The sequence below is a fragment of the Emys orbicularis genome, chromosome 2 (assembly GCF_028017835.1).
Source record: "Emys orbicularis isolate rEmyOrb1 chromosome 2, rEmyOrb1.hap1, whole genome shotgun sequence".
Classification (NCBI taxonomy): domain Eukaryota; kingdom Metazoa; phylum Chordata; order Testudines; family Emydidae; genus Emys; species Emys orbicularis.
In genome coordinates, this window is record NC_088684.1 from 230852247 (window position 1) to 230877019 (window position 24773).

The 24773-nt window shown below is 42.2% G+C and overlaps 1 protein-coding gene across 1 annotated transcript; it reads right to left on the minus strand.

Annotated features, from left to right (window-relative positions):
• Positions 1–1064: 1064 nt before the first annotated feature.
• On the minus strand, positions 1065–21607 carry PLEKHA8 (pleckstrin homology domain containing A8). Its single transcript, XM_065399198.1, has 13 exons — positions 21540–21607; positions 20371–20526; positions 16260–16384; positions 14248–14406; positions 13314–13354; positions 11852–12009; positions 8223–8391; positions 6853–6938; positions 6391–6449; positions 4183–4313; positions 3429–3499; positions 2228–2289; positions 1065–1278 (listed from the first exon to the last, which is right to left on the minus strand). Exons 1-13 carry the CDS (start codon positions 21559–21561, stop codon positions 1081–1083), a joined length of 1437 nt encoding a protein of 478 aa, XP_065255270.1. The 5' UTR covers positions 21562–21607; the 3' UTR covers positions 1065–1080.
• Between the last annotated feature and the right edge of the window lie 3166 nt (positions 21608–24773).

Here is a 24773-nt window from a genome sequence, read left to right on the forward strand (position 1 = left end):
GGCTTTGCCAATTTACATCAGTTGCGGATCTGGCCCAATGGCTCCAGCACTTAGCACTAAAGCCTTGTTAACCACACAAGGGCAAAGGAAGCACTCAAGATACTAGTACCAAGATCAAGGTGATGCATCTTGACAACCTTCTCTCCCTCTGCCATGTAGAGGCCTCCCCCTGCTGGGATATTAGCAACAAGGCTGGTGTCACAGTGAATTTAAAGGATTATTTTTCTGTCTCTCTCTCTTGCACACAAACACACACACATTCCCTCACAGGATGAGGCAGGAGGAGCTTCTTGGTAGAACAGCTCCAGGACAGGGGCCTAGTAGCACTGGAAGAGACAATCCTGTTTTCATGGACCTGTGAGGAGGTGGAGAGTACCTAGGAAAGCACAGGGAGAGCATGCCTAGTGTGACGGGCTGACTCTTAGGGGAGGCCCAGGGACCCTGGCCATCAAGGCAACACTTGCAGTAACAGCCTTTACATTTTTTTAAAACAGGGCTGCAAGTAAAATCAAGTCACCAGTATAAAACACAAGGATGCAACCCAAATTTACCTCAAGATGGGACCAGATTAACTACTCAGTTAATAAGGTAGAGAGTTCTACTGCCCCCTCTTCTGCTATCAGTGCAGCACAGCTCTCACTAGCAGAGGGGCAGGGCTAGAGCTGCCCAGATGGAGAGAAGACCAGTGAAATGGAGACTAGCATCACAGCTTGGACAGGCACAGAACAGGGTGAGGGCAAAATGACGACATCAGCACAGTATCTGTGCTCCCATCAAAGCTGCCCCTCCGCACATGTGGTGCCAGTAGTATGCACTGGAGCAAGAAGGCCTAATTCTGCTCTGTTACATTCATGTAAAAAAAAGAATTATTTAGCCCAAAGGTATTCACCATGCAGACAGTTGCGGCCTTCAAAGAAACAGCACCTCTTCATTTAAACACAAACAAGGATTAAAAATACACACGCACACCGATTCCTCCACCTCCCATGCTAAGGAAAGATACAATGAAGAGAAACGGCATTCAGAAAAGCTCGTTAATAAATGCAGTGCCTGAAGATTTGAGGTACTGTGTCACGGTGATTATACCACCTCATCCGACTCCAAACCATGTACTTCATAGAGAGTGTCCAAGATATTCAGCTGGTTTTCCATGGCTGGCAAGTAAATGTTGAGGTCTCTCTGCATTGCATCATAAAAAGCTTCTTCCTGATCATCACACTTCTTCACAGACAGTGCCGCCACAAAGTCTTCATATGTTGGTGCTGCCCTTAAAGCTAACTGGGAGAGGAATAGAAGTTTAAAATCTCAAACTTGGAAAGTGACTTTTGATGCTTCAACTTTTGCATCCCCATTATGAGACACTTTACAGAGGCCTGATTTTTAGAAAGTGCCTATACAGCATATTTTGTGACTACAAGTGGTGATTTTTTATTATTATTTTTATTTAGACTTTAAAAACATTAAAATAACCAACACGGGTACATTTTCAAAAGGAGCCTATGTCTAATTTTCAAGAACTCAGAAACTTGGAAGTCTAAGTCCCATACTTTTTTTTTTAAATAATTTTACCCCAAATCTTGCTGTTTCTCCTTCAATCATGAAAAGCATTGTATTTACATCTGGCTGGGACTTTGCATAGTCTTGCCAATACAATTTATAACAACAGACACCAGGGGGCGCTGCTAGCTTGGCGGTAGGACAATCTGTTTCTTCGGTTACTCTATTTGAGTAAAGTGGGTCTTGTTTTCACAACTATTAAGTTTCAGTCTTCCCTCCAACTCTACTCTAATGTTTCATGCACTGGAGGTAAGAACATCTTGAGGAAACAGAACCTACTTCCAGAAATTCATTTTAAAATATTAGGAAAAGATATCGTTAATCGTTAATGACGCACTCTAAAATATTCTGACTTTATTTTTATTTTCCTAGAAAAGACCCTATACGATGTGTGGCAAGAGACATTTCCAGACTAAATCTAAAATAGACAAAAATTCTTAACTAAAAGAAAAATAAATTTCTCCGTAAAAATCAAACATTAAACATGAAATGATAGCCCTAACCCTTGCCTCTGAGGCAGAGATCTGACAAAGTGAACATCTCGTTAATTCTTTCGGTACTTACATTTCAGTACATTTTATCAGGTATCAACCATAGCATAAGACTGTACAGGTGAATGCAGCCAAGATTCCGACTAGCTGAGTCAGCAATTAAGATGTTAGCCACTTACCGCAAAAACCCCTCGCACAACCCAGCCATGATGCTGCCGTAATGTCTTGCCATAAGCGTTGTCTTAAAAGAAAGAAAAAGAAAAAATAAGTTCCCAACTGTATTTTTAAATTTTCTTCCAGCTCACTTCCACCCGGCTGTGAGAGAGGATTTTTTCTTACAACTCCACACAGCATTTCAGTGTAAACAGCCAGTGCTCAGATCTGCCCCTGCTCTCAATTTCGTCCAAGGGGAGCTCTTAAGCCCATGCGAGTTAGCCACTATTCCTGTGGCTGGCAGTAGCAGTAGCCAAAAGGCCTAATACTGGCTGCCCCACACATTCTCTGCACTCACTGGAGGGCATGGGAGAATTCTCCACCCTGGATACAGCTGCTTGGATTACTTGCTGGACATTATTTCATGAAAAGTGCTTTAACAATTTTCTGCAAATGAAGGAAGTTATTCACCGGTACGTTTCTTCATTATCCGACCATTTCTACAGATGGGCAAATAGAATTTGGCAAATAAGTTACCCAATAAATCCTCTGTCAATGGAGACCAATTTATTTGCAAGTGCAATTTTTGTTATCTGATTAGCCCTAGCTCTGCCCATGCCTCACCCCCACGGTTCTCCTCCTCTCTAGTACTCCGTTCAGTGCAAGCTGCTGAGCACTGTGCCAACTGCACCATACTGTGGGGAAGACCCTCTGCACAGGGGCTGAGCAAACACTACGTGCCTAGTACTGTCATTTCAGCTCTGTGCACTTTCAGCAGCTCCCACAGCCAGCTGTTTAACATCTTAAGCACTGTGCTTTCCCATGTAAACAACAGATACAGCAGTTACTGTGCCTACCTCACAGGGATGCCAAGAGGCTCAGTAAAGAAAAGCCCTATATAAGCATAAAGTTTCTTAACAAGTTTTAACTTGCTTTAAGATACATTTGGGGTTGTTTCCCCCCCCCCATTTTAACTACATGTAAACATACATTTGGGGGGGGGGGGGGGAATCCCACCAAATAAAGACTCGCCTCGTACATAGTTATCTGTAAATAGGGTTTTTGGCTCAAGATTCCAGTTTTCAGAGAAGGTATTTCTTAAAGGTGAGCTACAGGGAACACTAATTTTAAAATTAATAAGAGAAGAACACCCAGACCCTAAATAATGGAGAAAAAGCTCAATTATATAAATAAAAAAGTAAGAACAATAAAGCAATTGGCACTTACTCAGAGCTGTTTGAATATTCTTTTCTCCATTCTTAACTTCTGTCAAAAATCCCTTCAAAAACTTTAAGCCTCTGTCAGGAAGAAACCCCCCCCCAAAAAAGCAAAATATTTATCACCAGACAGCCCCCACAAAAATTGCTTAGTGAAATGGAAGGGTGTGTAACATCACTACGTAGGTATACAAAAAATCATTGGTTTCACATAACACTTTAAACCATTTTGGCCAAAATGCGACATTACTAAAGGCTGCTCACTGTGAGCAGAGTCCCTGTCTCATTGCCTAGGTGGAAATGCCTGGAGAAAACACAAGTGAAGTCTCTTGGCCTATTCACTTGTAACAGCAAACACAATATTGACTAGACATTTTCTTCGTCTGGGTAAAGAGATGGATCCATTACTAATCCCTTTCAGTCACCACTCCCCAACCCCCCAGACAGGCTGTGCTCCAAGTCAGAGTTTATGTGCTGTAGTCTAAGTCCTCTGGATGACTCAGAGCCGTGGCAGGAATAGTTACCCAACAAGACTATTCAGTTATTTCTCTAGGAAAAAGAGGGTATTTAGACCTTGTGATTGGTATGCCAAATACTGGGACTATAACTGGGATGTTAAATTTGAACGCAGTGTGTTTGGACTACTCCGGTGTGCAAAGAAACTAGCAAGAATTGCTTCCTGAGACTGATCTACATTGGTGAAGGGATCTGGGTAACATCCTAACACCTACAATTAAACTGAAGATTTGACACTTGGCAGTTACCTTTTTAGCCACAAAAGGGCCTCTGTTGCAGAGTTTCTAACGTGTGCTACCTCAGCACTCACTTCATGGAGCACTATCTTCTGGAGAGTGTTGAACTCTTCTCTGTTGGTTATATATTTCTGATTTATTTTCTGAAGAGAAGGCAACAGTTTATACTTTTACATGGTTCCATTTTAAATAACAAAAACATTCTGGCTCACAAGGGCTATTTACCAGGCCTCTCACACACAAAAGGAATTCCGGTTCCCAGATTAATTCCTTGCAGCGTACATGGAGTAGTAGACTCCAAATCTGAGGGGGAAAGTGCCTTGCTTTGTTCAACAGCCCCCTGACATTTTAAATCTGGAGTGGAGTGACGGGCCATGAAGAGAGTCCTGTTCATTCTCCCCGGGAAAAATGAATACCTCAACTTTCAGAGAGGGAAGTTCATGCTCTGAGCACTTCAGGGAAAAGAAAAACATGGTTAAGGTATTACTACAGTGGCAGCTGGAGCACCAGATTCTATACGAGACTCAGAATGTTTGTTTTATTTTTTTATAAATGTAGCTTGTTTCATATAACCCACCCTTGTAAAAAACACAAGCCAACGCAATCAGACTGTCTTAACAGGCTCTTCTTGTATATATTGGCGATATATGTTGCCTTTCCACTCTCAGTACTATCTTTCCCAGTCCGTTTTGGTTTTTACAGCATTCTTTTCTGTTAAATTGTATGTTTTTTATGCACTTGCTCAATGCTAGTAGCTACAGCAGCACCTCCTGCTGTGGTAGAAGAGAAGCAGGCACATTGGGTAAGCGAGGAAGCTATTTATTTTCCATTTTTAAAAAGTATTTCTTTGAAGCCTGAAATAAGTTATGTTCCCCATTAGGTGTTTAATGTTTTCTTTTAAGTGATAAATATTCTTTTACTTCATCTTGCGAGTAGCACACAAAACCTTTTCAAGCTTGGAGCCAAAAGTAAATGTTCAGATTCAGAGGCAGCTCGTCAGCTGGTGTAAAACAGCACTGATTTCAAAGGAGCTATGCTGATTTATATCAGCTGAGGACCTGGTCCCACAATGTACTCTCTGGCTTCTGTTTGAGGAAGGAAATCTAATGTTTCTTTTCAGCTTACAGCATTAACAAAGCGGATGTGGCTAGTGAGGCCTTCACTTAAAACACTATCAGTACAGAATCTAAACAGCAACTTAAATCATATTCATTAACCACTATAATCTAGCATGCTGAATGGTTTATACCAGGCCATCACTCAAACGGAGTTTAAAAAAATCTGGTTACACACAAAAGTTGGACTGTGTTGAAAAAATATTCTGCACTTACAGTGCACAGTGTAACGTCCCTTTCTGCATTTTGATCTGACCAATAGGAGCGTTATGCAAATATTACAAAACCTCCAGATACCAATCCCACCCCTGTATATTCCATATGCCTGACCTACCTCCACCTGCTCCAAACACACCACACACTTCCTTTGTAAGGGTTACTGTATTGCATTAGATCCTATGTCACTCTGTGTTTCTACATACAGTCATAACTGTAACAGCAAGCCAGCTGGGTAATGGATACCGTGTGGGTACTAGAGATCAGTAGATTGTAAACTCAATTTTTGCCTACCTCATGGTTTTAAACACATCTTTAAACTCTCAGGTATTAAAGATGGAACAAGCCACCTATTGCATCCAAAAGATGGAAGAGGCAAGAAGGGAAAGGAGTTCTTTAGAGTAGCACAAGAATGTATTACTTGGAATAATGGGGTGAAACTAAGCAATGTAAAAAAATTACGTTGAATTATCAGGGGAAAACCCTATTCTAATGGTGAGATCTATAAGAATGCTGAATAGTTTTCCAACAGAAGTGATAGCAGCCCACCCCTTGAATCATTTAAAATCACAAGAGGAGAAATTGCAATTATTATTATTTATTAAGTACATATACTGGGGGCCAATCCTGCATTGTCTGGAGTGTGGAATAGTGGACTTGCTAAAGAAAAGGCCTATCTAATTTCTATGATTTTAAAATATTCAATAGATTGAGTATGGGATTATTGTTCGTATCATTAGATATCAGTTTGGTTGTGCACCCTGACTTAAGGAAACAGGTATCTACATTTATACACTATTTGTTTGGGTGTTTCAGCATCTGTTTAGTCTTAGGTAGAATATCTTAAGTTTTGTTTTGTTGAAAAGTCAGTGCTAGAAATGGCTATTACCTTGATATTACCTACAAAATCCATTTTAACAGGAGCAAAGACTGTTGGTCCAAGTTTGTCTAGAAGAAAGAAGGCAACATTTTTAAAGCAGTTTCTTAGTACTCATGACTCAGCAATATCTATTTCACCTACTACCAAAAAGCTTTTCTGAATAGTTAAAAGGAGAAACAGAAAGATGTCTTTTTCTTCCTTCTGTTACAGGGCCAAAAACTCCACTCTGTACACGAGCCAAAGACACCAAAATAATAGGACCTAGCTCTTATAGCAAGTTTTATCCATAGATCTTAAAGCACTTTATAAAGGAAGTCAGTATCCTTATCCTCAAATAGGATTAAAGAACTGAATGATCTTAATGAGCCTGAGCCACACCTCAGCCATTTCTCTTATTAGGCAGCAATCAAAAAGGATTCATGGCATAGCTGCTAGAGACACTGACTGTAGTGAAAGTAAGTAACCACTTACCCAAAACTGGCACTATCGCGTAACACGATTGCAGAAATTCCTCTGTGGGTATGCCGTCACCCTCCTGGAGTTCAATGTCACTAAACCTGGAGATTCCAGTATAAACACAAAGAAAACGTTAAATACTCCTGTCATACTTTACCCACAAACAATGGAAGAAGGGTTTGCTTTTTTGGAAGGCAGTCACACTGCAATCAATATTTCACAAGAACTACATACTGAGTTTTGTTCTGTAAGGGACACGAATGTTTGAATGGAAATCACGAGTTTTATATACAAAGACAAGATACGCCTCGTTTGCTTGCTCACAAACAAGTATAAAAGCTGGAATCAGATCTTTGATTCAGACGCATTTACTGACAAAGGCAAATTTTACATTATGCCTGTTTGGTGAGGACAGAAGGATGAGCTTATGGTTAACGCACTGGACCGGAACTCAAAGAGACTGGTACCATGCCAGAGATTGAACCCAAATTTCCCATGTGATCTTAGTCACATGTGCTTTTGCTCCTCAGTTCCCCACCTGTAAAATGGAGAAAATGTGTGTCTTGGCTATTTTGACTGTAAGCTCTTCTCACTACATGCAGGTACCATGCCCAGTGCAATGGGGCCCTGAGCTCAGATTCTGAATTTGGGGGTGGGGAACTGATTATCATTGTTTCAGCCTGTTCCTACATCTCTTAAGCATTAGAGAATTCTATTTTATACTACTGCCTCTTTTGTACAGTTTCAATGGAGAAACTGTATTAAACACCCGCTTCATTTGAATAAGGCAAACTAGACATGCACTGAGCCACTAGGATAACCAGATCCTTTTTACATCAGTTTCACTGTACCAGCTTTTGCTATTGGTGAATGTAGCCCAGTGATTTCGACCGTACAGAAACAGGCTCTTAATCACACCAAGGAAAAATAATTCTCAACCTAGAGACGTACCACAGTCAAGTTAGCAGAGATAGATAGTTACTTTAAATAGAGTAATTTTCCAGCTTGTGATTAATTGACCAACAATCAAATTTTCAGAAGTTCAACAATTATTGCTGCCAGTTACTCTCGCAAAGGAATCACCCCATGGATGGTGGGGGTGAGTTAGGGAGGGGGGAGGATAAAAATCACAAAAAGTAGTATTTAAGTGATGGACCTTTTACCATAGTACTCAACTATTAGACTCCCTTGTTCCAACTCCCAGCACTACAAAACGTATTATAGCTTTACTACAAACAGTACAATTTACAAAATTATCTCCGTTGGGATTTATTGAAGTGAATTCGCCATTGCATGGATCAAATGCTCAGTTGATTAAGGGTTTTAACCATACAGTCTCAATATACCAGCAACTGTTCATCTACCGCATGCAGGAGCTATGCTACCTATTGTTCATGACACTGAAGAAGGTAGGGAAATCCTCTTCTTTTCCTTCTCCCCAATGTGATGGAGCTGGTCCACTTATGGAATCCATTGCCAACTGCAGCGATTCGTTAGCACTGTTGCCCTCTATGGGCAGCATCTTGCTTCCTCCATCGTCTTTAACTTCATCACCTTACATTTAAAAAGAAAGGAAACCTCAGTTGCTGAATGATACCAATTATCTAATTTGAATGATATTCTTTGACTAGTTCTTCTCTTGTTATCCACCTTATTAATTTAATGGTGTCTTCTAAGGTATTCAGAATGAATGGCTCTATTGATCTTTGCATGCACACTTTTCTACAGGCACTAGCAGGACTACACAATACTGGCCACTCTTGCTACTCAAATTGGAACAGCCCCAGCTCCATGGAAGAGATGTCACTTTGTGAAATGTCATCACAACTTTTACTTTATTCTTCTTTTTCCTTTGTCCATTGAAGGGAAAAAAATGCAACTAAGACTAAAAATGTGCAAAATGATGGCAGTGTTTGCCTAAGACACCCTATGTGAGAGCCGTATTGAACTTCCTGGAAAAGGATTAAATGTTGACTCACACGTGTCCTGTTACCTTACCCGGATAGAAAGGGCTGTGGGAGTGGCTTGGTGGAGAAAGGATCAAGGGAACCCTAAGTTCAGCCAAGACTGGGGAAAAGGTTTGGGCTGAAAGTATATTGTATTACCCTTAATTTCTAAGTAAATGAAAACCAAACCCAGGGAAAAGGGGAAGTGGACTTGGTTTTAGAGCAGGTGGGAAGAGCATGGGAAGTGGAGACCTCTCATCAAACAAGGATGCACAACATCTTCACAATAGGAACCCGTAGTCGTTTTCCTTTCCAATTACTACATTTCTGATTTTTCAACTTATTTCTTCTGCCTATGCAAGACCAAACTAAACTGAACGGGGGAAAACAAGGGCAAAGGAAATTCTGGAGAGCCAGTGGGAGAGCTAAATACTTGTGACGAACAGCATAATTTGGTAAGCTGAAAGGAACCTTGATACCTCTTATGTTTGTGCACAAATTCTGCTAGACCACTGGTTGCTAGTGCCTGTTCTGCATAATGTACAATAAGGGAAACATAAGTGGTTTGAGTCTGACCTAGTCTACTCAACAAATAATAATAATAAAACCTCAAACACTCCAACATAGTGTCTCAGGGCTGATTCCATCGTATACTGAATTGTTTTGATATAACCACATTAGCATAAGTATCAGGCAATTTCTGAAAGAATGCCAAATCAAAATATAAATAAAATGTTTTAACTTTGCCTATTTAGGAGAGATGCCAGCTAGAGTAATGGGTACTTTAATACAATGCTGTCTGAATAGTGGCGGAATTTTCCTAAAACAAATAACCTCTTAATTTAAGGGGGAGGAGTTTGGGTTTTTTTTGTTTTCTTTTTGAAAGATATGTCAGTGCACGTATGAGTGAACTGAAGACCAGCTGCTCAGAAACAAGCACACACAGCTCCCATATGCACTCTTGATAATCTGGCCTTTAGTATTTGAAAAGGGTGCCGATGGAGGGCCTTTGGGAATGAAGCCCCTGGTCCACAGAGCATGTGCAGTGCAAGGGAAGATAATGGAGCAAGTAATTAAGGAAATCATCTGCAAACACTTGGAAGGTGGTAAGGTGATAGGGAGTAGCCAGCATGGATTTGTAAAGAACAAATCATGTCAAACCAATCTGATAGCTTTCTTCGATAGGATAACGAGTCTTGTGGATAAGGGAGAAGCTGTGGATGTGGTATACCTAGACTTTAGTAAGGCATTTGATACGGTCTCGCATGATATTCTTATCGATAATCTAGGCAAATACAATTTAGATGGGGCTACTATAAGGTGGGTGCATAACTGGCTGGATAACCGTACTCAGAGAGTTGTTATTAATGGTTCCCAATCCTGCTGGAAAGGCATAATGAGTGGGGTTCCGCAGGGGTCTGTTTTGGGACCGGCTCTGTTCAATATCTTCATTAACGACTTAGATATTGGCATAGAAAGTACGCTTATTAAGTTTGCGGATGATACCAAATTGGGAGGGATTGCAACTGCTTTGGAGGACAGGGTCATAATTCAAAATGATCTGGACAAATGGTCTGAGTTAAACAGGATGAAGTTTAACAAAGACAAATGCAAAGTGCTCCACTTAGGAAGAAAAAATCAGTTTCACACATACAGAATGGGAAGAGACTGTCTAGGAAGGAGTACGGCAGAAAGGGATCTAGGGGTTATAGTGGACCACAAGCTAAATATGAGTCAACAGTGTGATGCTGTTGCAAAAAAAGCAAACATGATTCTGGGATATATTAACAGGTGTGTTGTGAGCAAGACACGAGAAGTCATTCTTCCGCTCTACTCTGCTCTGGTTAGGCCTCAGCTGGAGTATTGCGTCCAGTTCTGGGCACCGCATTTCAAGAAAGATGTGGAGAAATTGGAAAGGGTCCAGAGAAGAGCAACAAGAATGATTAAAGGTCTTGAGAACATGACCTATGAAGGAAGGCTGAAAGAATTGGGTTTGTTTAGTTTGGAAAAGAGAAGACTGAGAGGGGACATGATAGCAGTTTTCAGGTATCTAAAAGGGTGTCATAAGGAGGAGGGAGAAAACTTGTTCACCTTAGCCTCTAAGGATAGAACAAGAAGCAATAGGCTTAAACTGCAGCAAGGGAGGTCTAGGTTGGACATTAGGAAAAAGTTCCTAACTGTCAGGGTGGTTAAACACTGGAATAAATTGCCTAGGGAGGTTGTGGAATCTCCGTCTCTGGAGATATTTAAGAGTAGGTTAGATAAATGTCTATCAGGGATGGTCTAGACAGTATTTGGTCCTGCCATGCGGGCAGGGGACTGGACTCGATGACCTCTCGAGGTCCCTTCCAGTCCTAGAATCTATGAATCTATAAGTGTTGCCTGAGTGCATTGCCAGTTTCTGTCAATTGTGACCCAGATGAGCTCTAGTGTGAGAGAGCAGTTTAGTCCTGTACCTCTTCAGTTCTTGGTCTCTCTACCAAGGCCACCAACAAGGGTGTGAATTGTGTTGGGAAGACAACCCCTGGGAAATGGACAGAGATCAAAGTAAAACGTCAGTAATCTTGTAACAAGTGCTGACATACTCCGTCTCTCTTGGGAAGTGAGATATCTCACACTCTTGTGGAAGCAGAGAAAGAACTGACAGGAAGGGGATGCAATGTATGACAGTTCGTTAGCAAGAGTCAGGCTAACTGTAACCCTAATAACGCGAGATTTGTAGAAGCGAGGAATGTGTGAGGCGAGTGGGAAAGAACTGTGTGAAAAGTTGTTGCGACCTTGTGTAGATAATATGGAATGTAGACTAAGAGTCTACATTAGTGAGCAAAACAAGGTATCAGAATGACCTATGTATAAACAAAATGCAGCTGTTGCTCATTATTGTCTGTAACAAAAGCTATAAATGCTTGCTGTAATTGTTTACCTGTTGAGAGACCTGTTGCTTGAGAAAATAAAGTATCTGACTTGCTGTACCCAAACAAAAAGTGAGAACTCTGTTATTCTCCGACACTCTTATAAGACTGTTTGTGCTCAAAAGTACAGGATAAGATTTCTTTCCATACGTTTACCTGTCAACTTCTTTTCAACATGGTTTTCAGCTGAAACGTCACAGTCTCCCTCATTAGATTTCAGATGTGAGGGTATCAGAGTGTTAAACAATGTTTGCTCACAATGATTAGTTTCTGCCTTTATGGAGCCATTTTCACAACTGTTCAATTCCATCTGCCTGAAGGAGGGGGGAAAAACACAAATGTAAACTAAAGGGCAAATGTAACACTTTGCTTGGCATGTCTCTTCCTACCAAACTGTACACAACAATGTAAAAGAGGGACTTGAAATCCAAAATTGTTGCCAGTTCTAGATTGCTGTGAGAAAAATGTTTGTCTAAAAACATTAGAACCATGTGGCTCCAAAAATGTTTTTCCAATGTGTATATTTACTGAAACAATCGTAAACCAAGAATATGGAATATTTGAGAGAGAAAAAAGTAGATACTTTATTAAAAAAGAGGGGCACAGCCAACTTGAAATCCAGTTGGGTTAAAAAAAAAAAAAAAAAAAGGTAAGGGGCAGATATTGTATCTGAAACAGTCCTGCTGCCACAGTTTTAGTCATATTTTCCTATTCCCCCCCCCCAGATATCTTTTTCTCCATTGTTTTCTGAGTGAACAGCCCAAACATAAACAACAGGTGAAAATGGCCATACAAGTGGGAAAACAAACTATACACAACAAGTCATCAAATGCACAAAGAACTCCTCCCAATCTCAGTTATAGTAATTTAAGGTATTATTTGTAACAATAACATGTAAAAAAGTTTTCAGACGAAGTGAGTTGCCTTTAAGGAACTGTTCACGCAGTTAGAACAAAAATAAAAATTTTATACTAAAAAGGAATTAAATATTTACTGGAATTAGTCTACTGTTATTAAAACTAAGAAAACCCAGAAGAGAGATTACCCTTTTCAGCAAACAGAATATGTTTTAACAACTCTTGTTTTTTAAATACTCGGCTTAAAAGATACATCAGAGACCTGGGGAAAATGTTTGCTTTGCATTGGAGGCTGAAAAGGGGCACGTCACCAGTGCAGATGAAGGTGGTTGGGACAGACCAGATTTTAAAGAAATGTTCCAGTGGCACATTATACTGGCATTGGTGGCATTATTGGTCACTGCTGCGATGGACAGCTCATTCACTGCCTCCTAATACCTTTGTTTTCTGCAGCAGCACTCATAATGGCAATGCAGGGAGCAGAAACCAGAGGTGGGGAAGAGAGCAGTAAAGAGTGTGAGATGGTTGGCTAGCCACCAGCAGCAGAAAGGCATAATAAGGATAATGGTAAGAGAAGTAGCCAAGAGGGAAAAGTGTGAGCGAAGTGAAAGAAAATCCATTTAGCAATAGAGTTTGTGCTTGTATCTGGTATTTGCAATATCATCAATACATTCAAAAAAACATAGGAGAGTCAGACATAACAAAAAAAATTATGCCGTTCTTGGGGAGCGGGGGGCAGGGGGAAAAGAGTGTCACTGTACCTTTCTGTTGTAGTGCTACTGGAGGAGACGGGAGGGGTTACCTATAAAAACAGAAAATGTATCCTTAAAATAAAGCAGCATTTTGTGCTCCTCAAACTTTACATTTATTAACTCAAATGGAAGTCAATGAGGAAAATTAAGCTTATGCTTCATACTTCCCTGATCTGGGGCCATATGAACATATGCAATGAGGTTTGAACCATGAAAATATCGGAGCCTTCTCAGGTAAACGATCTATTCCGAAGGTTACCGGGCAAAGATCAAAAGAGAGGCTAATCCCCAGGCAGCGTACTGCCTACCTCCACAAACAAAACAAACTAAGTATGGCAATCCTGTGGGAGCTGGGGAACCGGAGGGGCCATTGTGAAAGGCTGGGTAAAGGAAAATGAAACCCTCTTCCTGAGTATGTTTAAATTAAAAAACCCTACATACGCCAGATGAAAAAACATGTATGCCTTCCTCCCTTCATCCTAATCTGTTGTTAGCAGGAGAGTTGCTCCAGCTTCACAAATATGCTTAGGGAATTTGAGACCGTGATAGTGAGACCAGTGAGATGAATTCTTCATCTTCTGGGGAGCTTACAATTGCAGACATGGTACTGGGATTATTTTTAAAATTTATTTGGGGCTTCCATTCCAGCTAGCACACAGTCACAATATTCTGGGCCATGGATATTCACAGCTGGATCAGGTCCCAAGTATTACTGAGCAAGGAGTTTAAACTGCTATTAACAGTAAGTGAATGGTGACTTAAATGTACAGTTGAGTCCTGCATCACTTGCAATCCATATGACACACCAGGATGTCACCAGTGGATGGTTACTATCTCGATCCTGGGCTAAAACGCCCATTCCTTACTACCACAGCTACTACTTTCCAGGAAAGGCAGTACACTTTCGATGTTGAGATTGACAGCAGAGATTGCACAACATTACCTTGTTTGATTTGAGAACAGCCAAGTGGGGAGATCCCAATGGGGTGTGATGTAATAATTCAGAAGAGAAGGCCACATTTGCAATCTGCATACATTCTTCAAGAGTCTTCAGGAAAGTGTTACATGTTGATTTCAACAGAGCTCCCATATCAATTCCATTCTGTGAAATAACCAGATGGCAAGACACTTTATTTGCCATCAACACCTAATTTGGAAAGACTGAAGTTTACAAAACCCATCATCCCAACAGTCGTGTTTCTTAATCATCAGAAGCTCAATATCATCAAAGAACTAAACATAAGAGTATCAGAGGGGTAGCCGTGTTAGTCTGAATCTGTAAAAAGCAACAGAGGGTCCTGTGGCACCCTCTGCTTATGCTCCCAATACTTCTGTTAGTCTTAAAGGTGCCACAGGACCCTCTGTTGCTTTAAACATAAGAGGCCATCTGATCACAGCGATGACAGCAAACACTATTGGGATTGCATGAAGATGTTCCTGTTGCTGTCAGCCTCCACTGACACCAATCTCAAAACACAGCATTTCAACAGCAACATCTATTTATATGCCACTTGCCCAGAGTTAAAACATGGTAAACACATGCCATGGTGAATTAAGTATTGGTCCAGGACCTGACATTCTGCTATTAGGTTGGCATGACCAGAGGACACCATGGCAAGAGAATGAAAAGCTGACAATTCAAGTGGCCTAGGATAAGATTATTTATGTATTGTACCTATACCCAAAGAAAGGTGACTGCAATTGAACAAGGTGCAAAACAAAGTACTATGCTGGCACCAAACCCCTACTTTGTCTATATAACATACTCTGGACAAAGGGTTACATCTGTCCTGACCCTTGTGTATTAGATGCAACATAGAAACATGTTATTGATAGCGGATTGCTATTAGGCTAAACCCTTGCAGCTCTGAATAATCCATTGCCAGGTAAAGGGACACTAAAAATATTGACTCATTTTCCCCACAACACTGAATTATGAAGTGGGTAAATACAACATTATATGTGTGTTTGTTACAACAGTTCTAACAACTGCTTACTAGTCCTTTATACAAGACCAAATTAGGCACAATAACATTACTACCACCACAGTTTGTTAAATCCATCATCAAGACGTCAGCCAGTGTCTCTACTTGGCTGGCTAGGACACCACAATAACTCCCCTTCATGCAGTCATCTGCCAGCCCCGCAACTTGTGAATAAAATTCCTCTGGGAGGCACCACAGAAGGAGGGTACAACTTGGAAAACCACACCTCCTGTCCGAGAGGCTAAGTTCTTCTCACATATAATCCTTCCACCTCCCTACCCCTCGCATTGAGAAGGAGCATACCCTCTTCTTTAGAAGGCCATTCCCAAACTGAGCTCCTTCTGTTAGGAAAGTTTATAAGAGATGCCTCTGGAACTGGTATTTCTTTTCTAATGTGAAACCAACAAATGTTGTTAAAACTCCGAAAGCCATCACATGGGCCAGTCAGCAAGTTTCTTCCTTTAGTTGAGTTTCATTGTGGCTCTACATTATCTCTTAGTCATTACGTATTCAGCCTAAGAACAGAACTGACTGAAGGAGGATTTTAGCAGTCCTGGACTGCAGTCTAATTAGGATCAGGTGCTATACACATGTCTTGCATAGCATCTCTTCATCAAGTATGTGCACTTTATTCCTGGAAACATGAACTATATGCACAAGATCAGTGAAACCATAATTTTTTTTTTGAGGCATTACTATCATGATCATAGTTACTGTATATGACCTCAGTACTAGCCAGCATAATGGATAGCAATACATAATAAAAATAATATCATATTGCAAACTAAAGTCTGTTGCTTAGGTACTTTTCTCCTATGTGCATTCAGCAGGAAAGTCAGTGCAACATTAAACTGGATAACATCCTTCCTTAAGTCATGATGGGTTCATTCTGCGAGGTGTTCAATCCACAGGACAAGTCCAGAGTGCTCAGCACCCAGTGGGATAGGGCTGTATGAAAACAAAGTTGTACCTCTGATTCTGATACACCACAAATGCTAGCTTCCTTAGTTTTATCCACTTGCTGAACAAGGAGGTCACAGTACAATCTAAGCTCTGACATTTTGATTTTCAAGGCTTCGGTGTTTTCAGTGAGCTCTAAAAATGAAACAAGAAGAGAGTTGGACACATCCCATCAGTCTTGCAGTAGACGTTTTTGGAAAGTTGAGGAAATAACTAGTACTATTTCAATGCAGTCCAACCCATCCACATTCTCTATTAATCTGAAAATGTAAGACTTAGAACTAGGTTGCCCATACGTTCACTTTATGACAGTTGAAAAACATGCACCTTTTGATATTTGCCAACACAAACAGGAATAGAGTGTTCCAGCTGAGCTGTTAAATTATAACACACAAACTTACTACAAAAGAGAAAGAAAAGAGTCTCAACCACAAGATGTCTGACTTCATGAGCCTTTTTATTCAAGGACTAAATCCCTACATACTATAATGTGCCTGTTTGCTAAATAATCTGAGATATAAATAACAGTTGTCAGAGGGTCTTAGCTCCTTGTTTGTAAACTACAGGAGGGTGGAAAAGGGAGCTTGACAAAGACAGCTCATCTTAACACCCATCTATCTCATTATTCATAATTAAGGGACCTGAATGCCTGAAAGCCAGTTTAAAAAACCCCAAATAGATTATTAATGATCCCCAAATTAAAAAAAGTTAATTTTGTTAGCTGAAAGTATTTCAAGTTCAGCGAATGCACCCCGAGTATTTCACCTTGTGACAGTGTGTCAACTTGTGAATTTCATCTTGCTTTGTGTCATTTTATTGATTAAAATGTATAGCCAATTAATTTTGACAACACTTGGGTTTCAATATTAAAAATGTTCAGGAGACCAAATTACCAATGTATTGTCTATAGACAAACCAGTCTTGTACAGGAAAGAGAGATAATACGTCCCCAATCCTTCTGAGAAGCAGGTTCTCACAGCATGTTCTTTTCACCTTATGCAGAAGATGTGTTCCCAAAATAAGCCCCCAAACCCACCTCTATTTATACTAGACCTGTTTACAAATAAAAAGCATGTCGTCATCCAAGACTAATATGAAAATACTGGGCCCCAATTACCTTGGTTTTTTGGTAGCATGGTGTTCCCCTCTTATATTTTGTTTTTGAACACAGAATTCTGAACTAAATGGGCCACTCCTTACCTGTACCAGGGTAGAATACTTACATATCTTGCCTTTGACAGTTTCCTTATGCCAAATGCTGAGTTATACCGTTACAAGGTATTGTGGGATACTTACAAGTGAGTAAGAGTAATCATAACAAGATTTCACATGATTGCCCAACACTTATATTTAATATACACTATATTAACACCGTGTGCATAATACTTTTAATGCGTGGGTGTGTAACCTATATGCACTGGCTAACAGTTCACTATTGTAAACTTGCATTGTGGAGTAGACCCTGCATTTTGTGTCTGACTCTTTGTGACTTGTGTTGAGAGCCAGTTTGAATTGGTGTATCTATAGTCTGATGCGATGCATAGCAAGGCCAGAGATGAAGGGAAAGTTTCTCACCTTGGGGAGAGTTAACACAGGAAGAGTCACCCAGATGGTGCCAGATTATTGACTTGCTAATGACTCTTGTCTGCTTTCCCACCCTCTGTTCAACAAGGGTGTTGAGCAGGAGAACACAGATGTCTGGGGCATGGGGCCTCACACTGGGACTCTTCACCAAGACTGTGCTTATTAGCAGGAAGGTTTCTGCGTGGAAGTGGCTGACCACTGCCAGCAGCAAGAGGGACTTGCTGCAGGGAGACAAGGGCATCTCCACCTAGCCCGAACACGGGCAGATCTCAGACCCAAAAGACTCTCAGGAGCGGTGAGGACACGGAGGAAGGGAATTGTTGTTTTTCCCCATGATCTGTAAGGATATGTCTACACTGCCCACATCACAGCTCTTCAGGTGATAAAAATAACCACCCTGAACAAGCGGTGGTAGCTTTATCGCCAGGAGCCACATGCTGTCTATACTGGTGCTTTTCAGCGCTAAAACTTTTGTCGCTCAGGGGTGTGTTTTTCCACACCCCTGAACGACTAACGTTTTAGCGCTGAAAGTGGCAGTGTAGACACAGCCTAAGTCTCATGTGCTAGTAAGTGTGTGTATGTGTGTTTAAGACATTCCTTTGAGAAGTCTGGGTGTTCCCTATTTAACTGTCACAGGATCCTTGAAGGCTTAAGTAGCTGTGGGGATTAATTAGTTTTTTCATAATTTAAAATAAACCAAGATCAGAATGTTCAAAGTCAGAGTTAGGGTCAAGGTCCTACATCTCTGATGAGGCCTGATTTTCAGAGGTGCTGAAAGCCTCCTGCCCAGGTTTGGACACTTTAGCTCGAGTACAGATTTTATCATTCCTCAGTTGCAAAACTCCTAGAAAAAATGGGGAGTGTGACAAAGTTCCTCCTCTACCTTGGTGGGTCCTGCGCTTATTGGCGGATTGTCTCGCCTCACAGATTCACCATGTGGGTCGGGAAACAGCCCAGAGACCTTCCCCTCTGGTAGAAGCCACAGTCCAGGTCAGTTCCTCCTGTGTCTGATCAGGAGTTGGGAGGTTTGGGGCGAACCCGGGCCCGCCCTCTACTCCGGGTTCCAGCCCAGGGCCCTGTGGACTGCAGCTGTCTAGAGTGCCTCCTGGTACAGCTGCGCGACAGCTACAAACCCCTGGGCTACTTCCCCATGGCCTCCTCCAAACACCTTCCTTATTCTCACCACAGGACCTTCCTCCTGGTGTCTGATAACGCTTGTACTCCTCAGTCTTCCAGCAATATGTCTTCTCACTCTCAGCTTCTTGTGCCTCTTGCTCCTAGCTCCTCGCATGCACACCACAAACTCAGGTGCCCTGATTAGCTAGCCCAGGGGTCTCAAACTCAGATGACTCTGAGAGCCGCATGAGGACTAGTGCATTGGCCCGAGGGCCGCATCACTGAACCCCCCCCCCTCCCGCTGCCTCTGGCCCCGCCCCCACTCCACCCCTTCCAATTAGGCCCCGCGCCTGCCCCACCACTTCCCTGCCCCATTCCAATACCTTCCCTGAAGTCCCCAACCCAACGCTGCCCCCAGGGGGTGCAGAAAGGGTGCAGGGTGCAGCGGGGGCTCAGGGCAGGGAGTTGAGGTGCAGGAGGTGTGCAAGGGGCTCAGGGCAGGGAGTTGGGGTGTGGGATGTGGCAGGGGGCTCCGGGCAGGGAGTTTGGGGTGCAGGAGGGGTGCGGGATGTGGCAGGGGGCTCAGGGCAGGGAGTTGGGGGGGCAGGATGTGGCAGGGGGCTCAGGGCAGGGAGTTGAGGTGTGGGATGTGGCAGGGGGCTCAGGGCAGGGAGTTGGGGGTGCAGGAGGGGTGCGGGATGTGGCAGGGGGCTCAGGGCAGGGAGTTGGGGTGCGGGATGTGGCAGGGGGCTCAGGGCAGGGAGTTGGGGTGCAGGCGGGGTGTGGGATGTGGCAGGGGGCTCAGGGCAGGGAGTTGGGGGTGCAGGAGGGGTTCAGGGTGTGAGCTCCAGCCTGGTGCCGCTTACCTAGAGCAGCTCCGGGGTGGCAGCGGCACTCACTGGGGTCAGGGCAGGCTCCCTGCCTGCCTTGGCCCCGGCTCCGTGCTGCTCCGTTCCATTAAGCAGCTGAAACCGTGTCCCTGCAGCCCGAGGGGGAGGGGCTCGGGCTCAGGCTTCCCTGCTTGTGCGGCTCTTGCCGCTCTTCTAGGTACCTCCCACGAAGCTCCCATTGGCTGCGGTTCCCTGTTTCCAGCCAATGGGAGCTGTGGGGGGCGGTGCCTGGAAGGAGGCAATGCCGGAGCCCTCTGCCTCCTTCCCCCTCCCCCCGGCCCAAAGGGGCGTGCTGCCGGCTGCTTCAGAGAGCAGCGCAGCGTTTGCAGCATCAGGAGGCAATCCCATGGGTAGGCAGAGGGGCGGGGGGGGGGGGGGGTCGCGGGGAGTGATCAGTATATTTGCCCTCTACCAGACTCCTGTACCCCACTGGTCTGAGTCTGTCACAGGAGATAAAGAACAAGTAAAAAATGCATTGTTCAGAAAGGCTAGAAATGCCAGATAGACACAGCTCTGAGAGAATGTTCTTACCTTTTTCTCTCTGCGTCCTACTGTCTGTCAGGCAGGCCTTGGCAGTTCCAAGTGCAATCAGCCACTTTTGCCTCTCAGCTGCACTTCTGGCTTTCAGGTAGAAGTACTGTTCTCCAGGAATAATCAGATCCATCCGAGTACTATCTGCATGGTGAACTAGGAGCAACACAGATTAAAGTCACTGAATTAAAACCCTACAGTTTCTGAGTCAAAACCCTCCAGTATGGTGCATGCTTTCCCTCACACCCACCCAGCCAACCCATCCTAACTTTGCAATAGAAAAATACTGGGATTCTTGCAAATGTATGGGGAAAACTTGAGGTCAAATAATATTTGAAAGCTAGTTATCAACAGTCAAAAAACTTTCCAACTTGCCATTTTGTGACCCAGGCTAGTGAGTTTAACTTGTCAGCCTCTGGGGGAAGGAATGTTCCATGCCATGAAACAGGAATCCCTTCCACTTTAATAACAAAAGGAAGAAAAAAAGAGCAATGCTGAACTCTCAGTCATGTCCAGCTGGACCCATGAGGGCTACAATACAATGAGAAAGAAGTGCGAAACAAAGGGAGGGAGAGAGAAAAAAATGGAAGAGGGGAGAACATGTATGACACATATTGATGTGATTTATACTAGTGCGGGACGGTCAGTAAAAGGGAACACTCTCTGCTGTGAAAGGCAGATCTGAGGCAACCTTCTCCAACAAGTCTGTATCCCTGTCCATCTTTCAGTTTTCCTCCCTATATTTATACCTCAAAATTATTGTCACTAGTCTGCTCACTCCTAATGGATTAAGAGCTGAAGTGCGGAAGTTTGTTTACGATTTACACCGTCAGAGTGGATTGTCTTGTTTTAGATCTGTGCCAGGGAACATTTAGCTGGACCTGTGAGCCCCTACACCATGGCTCACAAAAGAAATTAAAGTGTTATGCCAACATGCAGCATACCCATCATACTAGATGTTTATAGTTCTTGGAATACTTTGTTCTTTATTTAATTATTTTAAAGTTTAATAGAGGTTATATTCATGTTATGATATGGAAGTGGAAGGAGGAGAAGAAATCATGATACAAGACATGTCAGATCACAAAAAATGATATTTAAGAACCATAACGGAGTAAGAAATTTATTGGAAGAATTTTGTGCAACAGGTTCTGAAGTTCCTTAGTTACCTTGAATTTCACACACGGCCATTTGGATGCTTCCTTTACAACCCTTCCAAGCATCTTCCCGAGAGTCGTAATATGACAAGATACCACCACAGAGAAGAAACCATCGAGGCTGCCAGCCTGCAAAGCAAAACTGCATTTCTCAGTGATTTAATCTTTCATAGAACACACATTTCTTTAGTGCAACAACAATGTGGATTTCTTGTGGGAATCTATACAAGGAAAGCCCAAACAAGAGATACTCAAGATGGTTAAAGCTCAATTAACCTAATTTCCATAGAGATTTTTACTGAGCTTTACCACAGCAGCCTTTGGCAGCAATTGCAGGCCTTTCCTACAGCCCTGCTGGATTTGTGAGATGCAGGCGAAAATCAGATGAGAACATTTAGTGGAAGAAATTATCATCCCTTGCTGAGTATTAAGCTACAGACAGACTAATTTCCTCAGTCAAGCATACTGAAGACAGCTCAAACTCCCATGTTGTTTAGAAAAAACCCTGACGCTCTAGTGAAAGTGCCTGTCAAGAACTGTTTAAACTACACTCAGAGCCAAACACAAATCAGCACGCCAATAACTCTACAATCCCTGACTCCTAAAACTACAGGCAAAAACAGATGCACAGGTCCACACCATTTACAAGCAGTCCTATAGAACCAGGCTAATAGGATGAGATGGAAGGGGAAAAAAATTAAGCTGATTTCTTACTTAAGTTTCTGCAGTATTCTAGATAATGAGTATATGAATCACGTAGGAAATTACGAGAGATACTTTTTAGAAAGCTTGCCATTTATTGGCAACCTTGTTCTTTTATTTTATTTGAAAAACATACACCTTTTTGTAACAGGTACATATGGGGAGAACAGACCACACTCAATTTAGGTTTTTAAGTAAAAGCGGGGGTGGGGTTGGAGTGCTGTGAGACACAAAAATTGTAAGAATCATTTCTGATTTTAGGCAGCTCTCAGTAAGGTGGAGATTATTCAACACAGAAGAGCAGTTGGTTAATTGCTTCAGACCCTTGATGGCATAGAAACTCTTACTTAAATAATACATAACTTCTCATCAATACAAGCCTCTAATTCACTCTGGGGCTCCTCCTGCTGCTGTTGATCATAAATAATTTCAGCTAGGCTGTTATGGGTTACAGTATTACCAGAGTCCAACTGAATTACAGCCTCTCAATCAAGGACTGTACAGTCTATGCGGCGATATGCAAAGAGTACCTGCCCACATGCTGGTTAAACTGTATTTTAAATAAACTGTATTTTAAATGTATTTAAATAAATTGTCCCCCCTACAAAAAAAGTTAGTCTTTTGCTAAATTAACATCTTATTTCTCTTTCTAACAAATGAGCAAACATAGAATGAGTCACAATTCTCACTACGTAGAACAAGCAAGCATACAGAATGCATTTTCAGAACAAAATCAGTATTGATGTATGAGAAATCAAAGCTTTCAGAGCATATAGCATTTTCCAGTAACAGACTTTAATATTTAAAAGGCCCCAGTTTTTTAAAAAGTCAGATAGCAAGGATTTTGCTGGAAGATATATTAGCCACCTGGGACCCAAAGATGCTGAGCCAGGCAGCCATCAGAAGGTTATCGTGAAGGGCTGGCTAATAGTAATAGATGGCTGACAAATTGCTGATACTGCAACAGGGTATCTTTCGTTACAGGAGTTTTACATTTTGTTATGGTCACAAAACTAACCCTATAAAAATGGATCTTTTTGTGTTCTAGATTAATTTTCTCCACATAGACTTCCATATCGAGTTTGCAAGATGATTTTCCAACTCCCAGAGTACCAGAAGCTCAACCTAGTATCTGAAGAGTTAAAGCTGTGTTCCTTCTGTTTGTTAAAATTGACAACAATAAAGATTCCGGAATAAGAATTTAGGTGCACTTTCATTGATGATGCACTAGGCCTGCCAGAACATAGCTCATTCTTCCACAGCTTGAATTAGCTCTGCAGAGCTACTGGCAGTCAAAGTTTGATGTTGTCGGTAAAACAAGCAGATAAAACTAAAGAGGCACTGAAAGCACATGTCTATCAAGGGCCCAATACAACATTCACTGAAATCAGAAAGACTCCAGTTGACTGCAGTGGGCATTGGATCATGTCCCACCATATTGTACTCTTAAGTGTATTTTAAAATTAGTACCATTAGCAGTTGAACGTTTTTGTCTTATTATCCACCAGAAATATAAATGCCCTTATGTGCCTAAGAATTCAGCATTGTCTTCACATTTCCACAAGCTGGAAGGCCTGCTTGTCTACTTTTGTTTTCACTCGTCAGGAAGTATGGCTGTTACTATCAAACAATCTCAGACTTGTTCAATAATAATATAGCTTAACTTTGGACACAATTCAGACTTCAATGTTGTAATGAATAAGAATCCTGAAAGTCTTGGTTCCAGATTGCTGAGACAGAGGAAAAACAGTTTGAAGACATGTAGCTCACGACAGACACACAGTGCAAATCCAGCTGGAATAACTAAATACTGGAGAATGCAGAGAAGTGGAACTGATTTCAAGTTTTCAAGAACAGTTTTCAAGTACATAAAAGGTTGTTACAAGGAGGAAGATGAAAAAATCATTCTCCTTAACTCTGAGGACAGGACAAGATGAAATGGGTTTAAATTGCAACAAGAGAGGTTTAAGCTGGACATCAGGAAAAACTTCCCAACAGCCAGGGTAGTTAAGCACTGGAACAAATTGCCTAGGGAGGTTGTGGATCTCTGTCATTGGAGGTTTTTAAGAACAGGTTATGCAAAAACCTGTGAGGAATGGTCTAGTTCAGGGGTTCGCAAACTTCAATGCACCACAACCCCCTTCTGACAACAAAAATTACTACACGACCCCAAGAGGGGGGATCAAAACCTGAGCTCACCAGAGCCCCACTGCTCAGGGTGGGGGTGCCAAAGCCTGAGCTCCACCGCTAAGGGCTGAAGCCTGTAACATGAGCCCCACCGGCAAGGGCTGAAGCCCTTGGGCTTTGGCTTTGGCCCCAGGCCCCAGCAAGTCTAAGCCAGCCCTGGCGACGGGTCGTGACTCACTTTGGGGTCCTGACCCACGGTTTGAGAACCGCTGGTCTATTTATTACTTACTCCTGCCTTGAATGTAGGGGATTGGACTAGATGACCTATTGAGGTCCCTTCCAGTCCTACACTTTTTGAAAACATGCTTTGATGAAGAGATGCTAATTTGGTTGGGTTTTTAAAGATACCAAGGTAAG